The following is a 14,147-nucleotide window of genomic DNA, read 5'->3' as shown; positions in this document are numbered from 1 at the left end:
CGAGCAATGGACATTAGACCGTTGAAAATCTGTCCTTTTGTCTGACGAGTCCAAATTTGAGTTTTTCGTTCCAACTGCCGTGTCTTTGTGAGACGCAGAGTAGGTGAACGGATGGTCTCTGCATGTGTGGTTCCCACCGTGAAGCATGAAGGAGGAGGTAGGATGGTGTGGGGGTGCTTTGATGGTGACCCAAAACACACCTGTGGGCTGTGTAAGGGCTATTTGACCAAGAAGGGGAGTGATGGAGTGCTGCATCTGCTAACCTGGCCTCCACAATCACCCAACCTCAACCCAATTGAGATGGTTTGGGATGAGTTGGACTGCAAAGTGAAGGAAAAGCAGCCAACAAGTGCTCAGCATATGTGGGAACTCCTTCAAGTCTGTTGGTAAAGCATTCCAGGTGACTACCTGGTTCATGCTCTACAACATCCGCAGAGTACGACCCTGCCTCACACAGGAAGCGGCGCAGGTCCTAATCCAGGCACTTGTCATCTCCTGTCTGGATTACTGCAACTCGCTGTTGGTTGGGCTCCCTGCCTGTGCCATTAAACCCCTACAACTCATCCAGAACGCCGCAGCCCGTCTGGTGTTCAACCTTCCCAAGTTCTCTCACGTCACCCCGCTCCTCCGCTCTCTCCACTGGCTTCCAGTTGAAGCTCGCATCCGCTACAAGACCATGGTGCTTGCCTACGGAGCTGTGAGGGGAACGGCACCTCAGTACCTCCAGGCTCTGATCAGGCCCTACACCCAAACAAGGGCACTGCGTTCATCCACCTCTGGCCTGCTCGCCTCCCTACCACTGAGGAAGTACAGTTCCCGCTCAGCCCAGTCAAAACTGTTCGCTGCTCTGGCCCCCAATGGTGGAACAAACTCCCCACGACGCCAGGACAGCGGAGTCAATCACCACCTTCCGGAGACACCTGAAACCCCACCTCTTTAAGGAATACCTAGGATAGGATAAAGTAATCCTTCTCACCCCCCCCCCCTTAAAAGATTTAGATGCACTATTGTAAAGTGGCTGTTCCACTGGATGTCATAAGGTGAATGCACCAATTTGTAAGTCGCTCTGGATAAGAGCGTCTGCTAAATGACTTAAATGTAAATGTAAATGTAACTACCTCATGAAGCTGGTTGAGAGAATTTCAAGAGTGTGCAAAGCTGTCACCAAGGCAAATGATGGCAACTTTGAATAATCTAAAATATATTTTGTTTAACGCTTTTTTGGTTAGTACATGATTCCATATGTGTTATTTCATTATTGTGATGTGGTCACTACTATTCTATAATGTAGAAAATAGTAAAAAATAAAGAAAAACCCTTGAATGAGTAGGTGTGTCCAAACGTTTGACTGGTACTGCATATGGTTGTAAAAAATAATATATATAAAAATGTACAGAATATTTTTTTACAACCATCGATTTGGGACCGTTATATCTACCGCTGTGTACAGACTGCGAGTTTGTGCGTCAAAGACGCGTCGACATTTTCCACAGGCGTCGGCTCGCAGAATTTGTTAGAAATTGGACAAAAGTGACAGAAACCGGCTGGATTTCTTCGGAGTATTGAAACAATCGTTCCCGTGCCTGTGGATAGTACTACTTTCTCAAATATACTGTAGCTATAGTGTATCTCTCTCTGTCTTTTTCGTGCCCCCACTCCCTACTCCCCCTTGACCGCGGATTATTATAAAGCAGCTACCATCGACATGTGAGTAAATGTGTTTCTTATTTCAGCTAAATGTATATGATATGTGTGATTTTGAATACTTATTTAAGGATGTTAGAGTAATTGTATTGTTGTGTCAACTAATTGCAATTATGGATTGTTTTACTGCTAAGACTAAACATCTGTTGAAATAGTTCATTGCTATTATATATTCATTTTAGGATTTGAATAGTTTACCCAAACGTAAAATATATCATAGAAAGTAGGCCTATTGCAAATGAATATTAGGCTACATGTCTCTCAGTCTCACAATATCAATAGTAGAATGACTCCTTCACAATGACTCAGTCAATATTCATCATCCATCTTCTTTATGAAGCTAGCTGTTGTAATATTTAAAATATATATATATATATATATATGATTTTTAGTTGTTTTTGTTGTTGTTATCTACTGAATAATTAGTGTACAGCACCTTGCCTGGTTTGTTAATCTGGAGCAAAATTCATCCATTTTTGAAAAGAGCAGCCTTCACGTTTTTTCCCCCTCTAATCTCTCTCCATTTTGCTAGTGGAAATCAAGCCTGTCTAATACAGACTCTGTACCAAATCAAATCAGAGTGGTTGTTTGCTCAGGATGTGGCTCAGACATGATGAGAGAACAGGCCTCTATGATTGGCTTTTCTGGTTTAAACATCACATGTATCATTTTCTACCATAGCCGATATAGTTCACATTCATTCAGTCTTTGTGCTTATTAGTCCTTAGTGTTTGAAGAGGGCTATTTCAGCAGTTCAAGTTATTCTTCACTTAGACACCATTACTAGTATTGCCTACTTACTATGCTGTATGGCTTAGCAAGATCAAATCAAAATCAAATCAAAGTCTATGCGGGTGCAGGGAAATGCTTATGTTACTAGCTCCTGACAATGCAATAACATTTCAAACAGGTACACAAATAATACATAATACATACTTTTTATCGTTCATTTTCCTTACCAGTTTTGGTGCGGTTTTGGCAGTTGTTGTTGTTGTTAGTAAGTTAATGCCTCTCTCTACACAGGTCGACCACAGACGCAGGAACCCCGGGGGCCCCTGAGGGAGAAGGGGGCCCCCCAGCCCCAGCCCCCAACCTCACCAGTAACCGACGACTGCAGCAGACGCAGGCACAGGTGGACGAGGTAAGACTCAAAGAAGAGTACCATTTTTGAAGTGTTGATCTTTTGATATATCAGTGCGATTACTCATTTAGGCAGCCCTGTAAACAACCTTTATTTGTCAAAAATGTACAGAATACTTATATGTGAAGTGAACAATTATAAAGACCGTGTGGAAGGTGGGATGAAAGGATAATGATGGGAATGAATAGAGGGGACGATGAAAGGATAAAGGCAGGGGAAAGAAGAGATGAAAGGATAATGATGGGAATGAATAGAGGGGAGGATGAAAGGATAAAGGCAGGGGAAAGAAGAGATGAAAGGATAATGATGGGAATGAATAGAGGGGAGGATGAAAGGATAAAGGCAGGGGAAAGAAGAGATGAAAGGATAATGATGGGAATGAATAGAGGGGAGGATGAAAGGATAAAGGCAGGGGAAAGAAGAGATGAAAGGATAATGATGGGAATGAATAGAGGGGAGGATGAAAGGATAAAGGCAGGGGAAAGAAGAGATGAAAGTATGAAGGATACTGCATTTTCTTTATTGTTGTGTGACGAAAGATGAAAATTGTTCCTGAGAGAATCAAATTCAAGAACGATGGGAGGACGGGCTCCTAAGTGGAGGAGATGGGCAAGGGGATGGGAGGCAGTGGTCCGTAAAAGGAAGAATGGTCAAAGAAAAGAGGGATGAGTCAGTGAGAGTTTACAAGGGCATAAACATTGATCACAGAATATTCTCTGGTCATCTGTATGAGGTGTACACATCCTTTCCAATCACTCCTAATGAGGATGAAGAGGGCCCATAGAGGTAAACACTTTCCTAATGAAATACCGGATCATTCAACCAGCGTGTGCTATGCAGGTATTCTGATTTTTCCTATGGCATTGTTTGTACGCCACACCTGTTCGTTGGATGTTGGTGCACTAGTTTTGAAATAACTCACTTATATATATGCCATTTAGCAGACGCTTTTATCCAAAGCGACTTACAGTCATGTGTGCATACATTCTACGTATGGGTGGTCCCGGGAATCGAACCCACTACCCTGGCGTTACAAGCGCCATGCTCTACCAACTGAGCTACAGAAGGACCACTTCTTGACCGTTCATTCAGAAATGCTGACTGTCCTCACCACCTGTGGCATCAACAATTGTAGTGGAGGCTCACATCATTTCTTCTCAGTCAATTGATTCCTTGACCATTGGGTAACAGTGACATTGGTATTTACATTCTGATAAGACGTGATTGATTACCTTCTCATGGAGCAATGCCGACTCTGTCCCTTCCTCGCCGTCTACTGTACATTTAGTGACACTGGCAGTTAAAAGTTCACATTATTTCTATTCAGTAAGAATTGATTTCTCGACTGTTAGGTGCAATGCTCGCCTCGACTGCAGATGTTCTATAGGTAACTGCCAAAATGATGGAAACACTTGAGTAAGTGAAGGATACAAAGTATTTTGAAAGCAGGTGCTTACACACAGGTGTGGTTCCTGAGTTAATTACGAAATTAAAATCCCATCATGCTTAGGGTCATGCATAAAATTATAAAATTGCTGGGCAGGCTAATATTTTGGTTACCTTGACCACGCCCCCACAGGATGGCAATGCCCCCATCCACAGGGTATGAGTGGTCATTGAATGGTTTGATGAGCATGAGAACGATGTAAACCATATGCCGTGGCCGTCTCAGTTATCAGTTCTCAACCCAATTGAACACTTAGGGATATTCTGGTGCGGCGCCTGAGACAGTGTTTTCCATCAACAAAACACCAAATGATGGAATTCCTCGTGGGAAAATGGTGTCTCATCCTTCAAATAGAGTTCCAGATACTTGTAGAATCTATTCCAAGGTGCATTGAAGCCGTTCTGTCTCATGGTGGCCCAACGCCCTATTAAGACACTTTATGTTGGCCCTTCCTTTATTTTGGCAATTACCTGTAGGTTTCTTCATGAACAATAATAAAATGTTGACTGTCCTCTCCATTCCACTCCTGCCCCCTACAGGTAGTGGACATCATGCGTGTGAACGTGGACAAGGTGTTGGAGAGGGATCAGAGACTGTCGGAGCTGGACGACAGGGCCGATGCTTTGCAGGCCGGGGCCTCACAGTTTGAGAGCAGCGCTGCCAAGCTTAAGAACAAGTACTGGTGGAAAAACCTCAAGGTTTGCGTGTGTGTCTGTCTGTCTGTCTGTCTGTCTGTCTGTGTGTATATGTAACCGACTGGGTTCGAATCCGGTTCTCCTACACACCACATGTCTGCGTTAACCCTCTTAGTAAAAGCCTAGGCTTTAGCTCACGGGGCTAACACAAGTCTTCAGGTCTCAGGCAACTCTTCACACAGGCAGGAATTATTTGTAATACACCCTTCACACGGGTCACTCTTTATAATTAAAGTGAGTCTGCTGTTTTATGCTTAGGCTTCTATAGTGCAGGCCGCCACACCATGGCAGTCACACACTAGCTGTATATTATGACAAGGCGTTGGGGTATTTCCACAGTGCTCAGACAATTTATACCAATGATGTCCCTGTACATGGAGGAATAACTGCCAGTCTGTGACTCTTCGTACTTACAACTACCATTTTAGCCCTTTGTTTGCTCTGTTCTCCTGTGACCTCACTTAAGGCTCTAATTCAATCTGGATCGCTGAAGCTTTACAGATTGCGCAATAGAAATGTGAAGGTAATTTCCGATTGAGCCGACAATTGCAACATTTTTCATCGCGAATGCAGCCGCTAACGCAGGAACATTGCCTTTACATTTCAATCACGCTGAACTTCCGCGATATGGATTGAATAGAGCCCTTGCTATATAAAAAAAATGTAGATCCTTCTATCCAACTATCCTTCAATCCATCTTTCTCACAGCATGAATTTATAAACCCTTAACCAACCCCCACCCCCCCCCCTCCCGCCTCTGCTTTTGAGCACAGATGGCTGTCCCGTTGCCAGTCCAATCATGTGTGTCTGTTGAAGAGGGGGAGGGGTTAGAAAACCCAATCTGGATTACAGTGTGATGCAAGATTAAACCCAAAACCCAGCTGTGGCTCAACTCGTGATGTAACCCCTTCAGCTCATCCCTATCACTCTAATACTTCCTCTATTCCTCCCTCACTCCCTCCATAGCTCTCTCTCGCTCCACTTGTTTCTCTCCTCATCTCAGTCATTTGATCTGCAAGCCTCGTAGTTGATTTGTATTTATTTCCTCTCTTATGCTCTACAGAGCCGCCTCTAATATAATATTCATCACGGCTAACCTCACACTCTGAAATCGAATCATTCTTTGCCATACAGGCATAAACTACATCACCCAGGTGTGTCTGTTTAGGTCATTGGCTTGCAGTAGTGTCATAGTAATGCTTACACCCTCTTGGCACATAATCCATGTGACGTACTGCAGCAGTATCACATTAGTGTTATTTGTTTATACTATGGCTGGGATTTCAAAAGGGAGTTATAGATCAGTATTTTTAAGGTAATTTACTCTTGATCCGACATGTGCATCTGTTTAACGGGTGCGAATATTGGGGAAATTGCCTTTAAAAAAAGGTGCATTGTTGGCTTTCCTGTCACGTTGGTATGAATGATTCGGGAGACAGGCGCAGGAATGCGTAATATTTTTTAATATTTTTTTTAACCCAAATTACAGCATGCCATGTAAAGGCATGGGGATGAGGACCAAACAAACAAGTATACACAGGTTGAAACTCAAAGAAAACAGCGTGAAATACCTCGAATAAATAACACAAGCGCACAATGATTAACAAACGGGACGAGACCCGTAATCATCTGCGCAATCCACAAGGGCACGAAAGTCAAAAAACACAGCACAGGTACTCACACGCACCAACGGACATAGTAACAGTAATGGACAGCACCATGGTGAACAAAGGGCACATATATACAAATACAATCAGTGGGAATAGGAGCCAGGTGTGCACAATGAAAGTTCCAGAGGGATCCGTGACATTTCCAGTGCGCTGTTTTATAACGCGCGCCTTGATTTGAATCCCAGCCGATGTGACGAACGACAGTTTAATCTGTTAATGATCGGTATCTATCATTCAATTAATGAAATGTATTTATAAAGCCCTTTTTGCATCTACTGTACATTGTAAATAACGATGGGAGAGAAGCAACTGAGAGCAATATACACTGAACAAAAATATAAATGCAACATGCAACAATCTCAAAGATTTTACTTAGTTACAGCTCATATAAGGAAATCAGTCACTCAGCTCCAGGCGTGGGACATTTCAACTGATATCTATCAACGGCTGTTACCGAGACCAGCGCTGGGTGATGGTTGCTGATTGAAGAGGACTGGCCACCCCTCATAGCCTGGTTCCTCTCTAGGTTTTTTCCTAGGTTTTGGCCTTTCTAGGGAGTTTTTCCTAGCCACCGTACTTCTACACCTGCATTGCTTGCTGTTTTGGGGTTTTAGGCTGGGTTTCTGTACAGCACTTTGAGATATCAGCTGATGTACGAAGGGCTATATAAATACAGTTGATTTGATGATGGGCCTCTGTTCGCCTATATAGATATTCCATTTAAAAAATCAGCCGTCTCCAGCAAAAATAGTAATTTACAACAATAACAATGTTTAAACTGCATTTCGGATCAATTTTATGTTATTTTAAAGGACAAAAAATGTGATTTTCTTTCAAAAACAAGGAGATTTCTAAGTGACCCCAAACTTTTGAACGGTAGTGTATACGTAAAGAGCAAGGTCACAGCTATCATGATGAGAGAGTAATGTTGAATGGATTTTAGATTCAGCTCTCTCCAGATTAAAAACAAGAATAGATTAAGAATTTGCTATTAAATGTGTTTAATACTGAAATGTGTTAGAGAGAATATGGAAGTGGTTTTATATATTTGAAGGTTGATATTTCAGTATATTTGAAGGCTTTACATTGTTTTTTTTTCAGATGATGATTATAATGGCAATCATAGGAGTCATATGTGTTGGAGTTGTGTTCTGTAAGTACCATATATATCTACATTTTCACTTACAGACAAAGTCTGCGTCACTTGATTCTCACACAAAACAACACATGGGAAAAATGTTTAGACAGTTTTCTGAAATTGCGAAACACATGCGCATGTAATTTTGTGTTGCTGTAGCCTAGTAGTCTGATGTCCAAAGTAGGAAACAACTGTTTACTCTGTGATATTTACATGGTCTCTTTCTCATCTTCTCCCCTGCAGTGTATTTCTATTATTGAGCTGGTCTCTTCAGGGACGGACAACAAGCGCAAGACGAGATACCAGAATGAAGCCAAATCCACCCTCAATTCCCTCTCCTTCATCCCTCTCTTCTTAACCGATGCCTTCCATCCAAAACCACCATGCTCTTGTAGCCGTTGACGCAGTGCCTCACCCTCTTCTTTCTTCACAGTCGCTCTCTGCCGTTGTGCCCTTGAGCAAGGTACTTAACCCCTACAAATGCTCTGCCGGCACTGCTCTGTGGCTGACGCTGTGCTGCTCCGGACATTGTGGGTGTGTGTTGGTGTGTCAGGTTTGGTATTGTCACAGCAAATCGATAAACGTCTGTTGTAAAATGGACAATAAAGTATCTATTCTATTCTGTTGTTGCCGCTTTCTCCAACTCTCTTTTTTTGTCTCTCTTCATCCCCCATTTGTAAGTGTGTTTTCCCTTCAAAGTCCAATGTATGTGCTATCCCAGAGGGTTTATCACATTTATGGACTGTATGGACGTCTCTAATACATTACCGGTCAAAAGTTTTAGAACACCTAATCATTCAAGCGTTTTTCTTTATTTTTAATATTTTCTACATTGTTTTATTATTATTATTATATAATAGTGAAGATGTCAAAACTATGAAATAACACATTAAATCATGTAGTAACCAAAAAAAGTGTTAAACAAATCAAAATATGTTTGAGATTCTTCAAATAGCCACCCTTTGCCTTGATGACAGCTTTACACACTCTTGGCATTCTCTCAACCAGCTTCACCTGGAATCCTTTTCCAACAGTCTTGAATGAGTTTCCACATATGCTGAGCACTTGTTGGCTGCTTTTCTTTCACTCTGGGGTCCACTCAACCCAAACCAACCATTTGGTTGAGTTTGAGGGGTTGTGGAGGCCAGGTCACTCTCCTTATTGGTAAAATAGCCCTTACACAGCCTGGAGGTGTGTTGGGTCATAGTCCCACTAAGCCCAAACCGGATGGGATGTCATATCGCTGCAGAATGCTGTGTGGTAGCCATGCTGGTTAAGTGTGTCTTAAATTCTAAATAAATCACTGAGAGTGTCACCAGCAAAGCACCCCCACACCATCACACCTCTTCCTCCATGCTTTACGGTGGGAAATACACATGCAGAGATCATCCGTTCACCCACACCTCGTCTCACAAAGCCATGGCGGTTGGAACCAAAAATCACAAAACTTCCACCTTTGCACGTGTTTCTTCTTATTATTGGTGTCCTTTAGTAGTGTTTCTTTGCAGCAATTTGACCATGAAGGTCTGATTCACAGTCTCCTCTGAACAGTTGATGTTGAGATGTGTCTGTTACTTGAACTCTGTGAAGTATTTATTTGGGCTGCAATTTCTGAGGTGCTGAGTTAACTCTAATAAACGTATTTTCTGCAGTAGAGGTAACTCTGGGTTGTCCATTCCTGTGGCGGTCTTCGTGAGAGCCAGTTTCATCATAGCGCTTGATGGTTTTTGCGACTGCACTTGAAGAAACTTTTTTATTTTATTTTTATTTAACTAGGCAAGTCAGTTAAGAACAAATTCTTATTTTCAATGATGGCCTAGGAACAGTGGGTTAACTGCCTGTTCAGGAGCAGAATGACAGATTTGTACCTTGTCACCTCGGGGGTTTGAACTTGCAACCTTCCGGTTAGTAGTCCAACGCTCTAACCACTAGGCTACGCTGCCGCCCCGAACTTTCAAAGTTCCTGAAATTTTCCGTATTCACTGTTCTTCATGTCTTAAAGTAATGATGAACTGTCATTTCTCTTTGCTTATTTGAACTATTCTTGCCATAATATGGATTTTGTTTTTTACCAAATAGGGCTATCTTCTGTATACCCCCCCCCCCCTACCTTGTCAGAACACAACTGATTTGCTCAAACGTATTAAGGAAAGAAATTCCACAAATGAACCTTTTTAGAAGGCACACCTGTTAAATTGAAATGCAGACCAGGTGACTACCTTGAAGCTGGTTGAGAGAATGCAAAGCTGTCATCAAGGCAAAGGGTAGCTATTTTGAAGTATCACAAATATAAAACATATTTTGATTTGTTTAACCCTTTGTTGGTTACTACAGTACATGATTCCAAATGTGTTATTTCATAGTTTTGATGTCTTCACTTTTATTCTACAATGTAGAAAATAGTAAAAATAAAGAAAAACCCTTGAATAAAGTCTTCACCGGTAGTGTATATTGAGGGGGAAAAGGGGGGGGGGGGGCTAAGGAGAAACAAAGAGGCAGAGGGCGCTACCACATGGAGAAAGGAATAGAGCTGGAACAAATGGCTAAATGAATATTGTTACCAATGAGAACCCCTAGATTGGCCCATGTTGAATGAATCCCCCCACAAGTGTCTATGTTTTTCAAATGAATATGACAGGTATTTTTTTGTCATGTTAACCAATTTGTTTGGTATTATAGTTGTTTTTAGATGTCCACATGTCCTTTGTCTTTTTCTCTCTGTTAAGAACTGTATACCTCCCCCCAATCTAATCTCACTATAAAAAGGCAAAATAATAGTAAAGAAAGACAACAGGATATGAGAAATGATTGAGTTCCAAATAAGGAGGATTAGAAATAATGCAACAATTAAATTGATGGAATATGAATATTAGAATGGTCATGAATCTTATGATGGTCCAAAGGTCAGCCATGTTGGTTAGGGAGTTGGTCAACCATGGTTTGCTAGTGCTGTAATAAGATATTGTGTAAAACAATGAATGTGAATAATTTATCTGCTCTTTATTATGTGTTAGCCAGCCAGTTATTTTCGGCTATTATAGAGAGCAAAGGAACAACTCCAGATAGAAATAAGTGGCGCAGCAGTGTCACATTTGGTAGCCTGCCTAAATCAATTGCAACGCTTTTTAATCGCCTCGCCAACTTTGCTTGATAGGCATTCGCCATTACGCCACTAGGTGGCACCAAAGGATCTCTCCCAGGACTGATCTATTTGAATGGCGGGCGCAGGCCCCTACCTGGGAGAACGCCACACTGACTAACTACATCATGTCCATGCATCATGCTTACAGTTTGGGAAATTGATTTTTGTGTCTAGACAATTCCTAGTCGGAAAAGGTTAGACGGAAAGGGTTACAGAATCATAAATATATTATTAATAAATGACTATATTCTACCAACAGCCACGCTGTAATCGTTTGCAACATTTTTTCTGCTAGCAAGCCGGGCATCACTTACTTTAACTTTTTATATAGGGTTCTAAAGTGATGCGGCTACAAGAGTGTTCCCGCATCGTTGGCGACCCGTCGTTCAAGGCAGGCGGGGGTTTTGAGCCCCACATTTTTTGCACATTTCCCGAGCCCCACATTTCCTGTTTTGCATGTTATTTTGGCATTAATACGTGTCACATATCAGTTTGCAAACAACGTAAAAAATGTATATATTTCATTGAGTTAATTAAGCTGCATACAAACATGGTTTCTTTTTTGATTTCTTGAGTAAGACAGCTCCAAAATGCAAGTGTTTCAGTCTAGCTCAGTGCTTTCTGTGGTGGTGTGGCAAGCCAGTTGAAAATATGGAGTGTTGCGCCGTGATTGGCTCAGTGTTCTGTCACTCATGGGGACACGATGTCACCGCCAAGGGTAGAGCTAGAAAATTCAAGCCCCTTGGGTGCTGCCATAGAGTTACATTAGAAGTGTCCATCCAAGAAGGCTCAAGGTCATTGGCCACAGATAAAATGACATCAAATGACATATCTACAGTAGCTTTGATTGGACTGATCATGTTAACATCATACTTTCAAAGTCTTAGCTAGCAGTCATCATCATGAAGTCAAGTCGACAATCTACTGGCAAATCATTTTTAATCCTTGTCATATGAAGTGAAATAATGAAAATAAATTACAGATAAAACGTATCGGTGCTCATCGGCCATAAACATCACACAACAAGTTGGAAATCTCAAATTCAACAATGAGGTTTGGAAGGAATCAGTGGCTAACAGCAAGCACTGCAAAGCAATTAGCCTGCTATTCAGTGGAGTGGCTGTGTGGTCCCAAATCTAAGATTAAGAGTCTCTTTTCTTAGTTTAAAAATTATAAACATTGGCTATACTGTCAATGAAGCATTATTTCTACTGCGTGCAAAACAACTTAACTCAGAACTGCAAAATCTGACTTTAGTGAGTTCAAGACAACTGTGATCTCAGGATAAACGAGCTACAACTAGGAAAATACGTTTTGAACGTTCATCCAACTGGGAATTGTAAATTCAGAACTCGGGCCTTTTTCTTGAGCTACGACCTGAAGATCACTGACATCATCATGATTCAGCCTTAATTTTTCTATCGAGTTTCCAGTTGTCTTGAAAGTGCCATAAGTCCAGAGAATGGCAGACTTTGTTGACAAAAGTTGCCCATGAAGGACCACCTTCCTAATCAAGTGAGTACAGCACAAGGTGAATCCAAAAATGTCTGCTGCATCAATTATATAATATGCCAGGGAGATATGTATACTGTAGCGAAGAAAGTAATACTAAGTGAATGTTGTGTAGTAAGCTGTTAGTAACCCATGTAATATATAATAATAATAATATATGCCATTTAGCAGACGCTTTTATCCAAAGCGACTTACATTCATGTGTGCATACATTCTACGTATGGGTGGTCCCGGGGATCGAACCCACTACCCTGGCGTTACAAGCGCCATGCTCTACCAACTGTGCCTCACCATAATAATTTGGTCTAGTTTCACCTCTTAATTTCACCTACTGTTCTGACTTGGTGGTGCACATGTAGCCTATAACCTGTTTTTGAGAAAGGTAATCATCAAATTTTGTAAGAGCTTTCATCGTCAGCTTTATATGTCCCCTTTATTTATATTATGGTTCTGACAGGGAGAACACTAAGAACGGCCCATGTTCTGAATTCTGTCGCTGTACATTTCAAAAGTGCTGAACAAATAGTTATATTGACTACGTCCGTCCGAGCTTGCTCATTAATGTCTTAATCGAAATTATGGATTGCCGCTTACCTGCTTGTTGTCCCCTTATGCCAGTTTGTACATCTCAATTGTCAGCATAAACCACATTTGTTTAAGCAAGTCAGCCATATCAGCTATGTATTTTTTAAAGGCAGTAAATGAGTCAGAATGAACTGTTTCGCTGCCAGACAAGGCTCCACTGATAGCCAGGTGTAGCAGTGGTAAGGTGTTGGGACAGCTTTATGTAGGCCCTAACAGTTTGTGGGTACTGTTTGTCACCGCCATAGTGCAATTAATGTATTGTTTAGTGTTGTGGCTTTGCTGGCATTCATCCCACCAAGATTGACACGCTAAAATCACCACTGCATCGACTAGTTGATACTTGTAAATATCAGCTAGTCGATGCAGTGGTGATTTTAGCATGTCAATCTTAGTGGGACAAAATAAAGTGGGATGAATGCCAGCAAAGCCACAACACTAAACAATACATTCATTTCTTAATGCTTACCTCATACCAATGTTTGTCCTGTGTAATGGCAAGCTTTATTTTGTGTGCTGAAATCCATCGTTTTGATAAAACTTCAACGGCATCATGAACTCACCCAGTCACAGGTCATTTTAGCCTCTACCAGGATGCTGAAACTTGGCCACAAGTGGATCTTCCAGCAAGACAATAACCCCAAGCACACATCAAAATCCACAAATAAGCAGATCAGATTTAATATTGCAGATAGAACCCACAATCTATCCATAGAAATCATATATTCCCAGCGAACTGTCATAATCCATCAAAGTTCCACAATGGGGCCAAAATGGAAGTAATCTTGGTCAGGGAGAAATCCAACACCAGTCTAAATAGAATGAATGGCGGTAGAGCAGGGTTTCCCCAAACTCAGTCCTCTGGACCCTAAGGGGGACACATTTTTGTTTTTGCCTTAACACAAGACAGCCGATTCAAATAGTCAACTAATCATCAAGCTTTGATCATTTGAATCAGCTGTGAAGTGTTAAGGCAAAAACAAAAATGTGCCCCCCTTAGGGTCCAGAGGACCGAGTTTAGGAACTGCTGGAGTAGAGGCATAGGTGATGCATTTCCTGCTTGTACTTATGCAGGAAAATAAAAGGCATGTCATGTATAAGACGTGGATTTAACGG

The 14,147-nt window shown here is 41.6% G+C and overlaps 1 protein-coding gene across 2 annotated transcripts; it reads left to right on the top strand.

The window, feature by feature from the left end:
• The first annotated feature begins 1,453 nt into the window (after positions 1 to 1,453).
• On the top strand, positions 1,454 to 8,573 carry LOC118397754 (vesicle-associated membrane protein 2-like). 2 transcript variants are annotated; one of them, XM_035792640.2, is made up of 5 exons: positions 1,454 to 1,707; positions 2,728 to 2,845; positions 4,832 to 4,990; positions 7,759 to 7,810; positions 8,039 to 8,573. In XM_035792640.2, coding segments are annotated over exons 1-5 (348 nt in total). In that variant the 5' UTR covers positions 1,454 to 1,705; the 3' UTR covers positions 8,056 to 8,573. The 2 variants fall into 2 exon arrangements, with proteins under 2 accessions (XP_035648533.1, XP_035648534.1); XM_035792641.2 differs by lacking the exons at positions 1,454 to 1,707; positions 2,728 to 2,845 and adding an exon at positions 4,510 to 4,677.
• Positions 8,574 to 14,147: the final 5,574 nt, after the last annotated feature.

This window comes from Oncorhynchus keta, chromosome 19, assembly GCF_023373465.1.
Source record: "Oncorhynchus keta strain PuntledgeMale-10-30-2019 chromosome 19, Oket_V2, whole genome shotgun sequence".
Lineage (NCBI taxonomy): Eukaryota > Metazoa > Chordata > Actinopteri > Salmoniformes > Salmonidae > Oncorhynchus > Oncorhynchus keta.
Note: the sequence above shows the minus strand (reverse complement) of the source record. Positions and strands in the feature narration are given on the sequence as shown.

Bases quoted from the DNA above. Each gene is read 5' to 3' on its own strand.
- LOC118397754 (XM_035792640.2), top strand. The intron at 2,846-4,831 runs GTAAGACTCAAA...TGCCCCCTACAG, and splicing joins CGCAGGCACAGGTGGACGAG to GTAGTGGACATCATGCGTGT. The intron at 4,991-7,758 runs GTTTGCGTGTGT...TTTTTTTTTCAG, and splicing joins ACTGGTGGAAAAACCTCAAG to ATGATGATTATAATGGCAAT.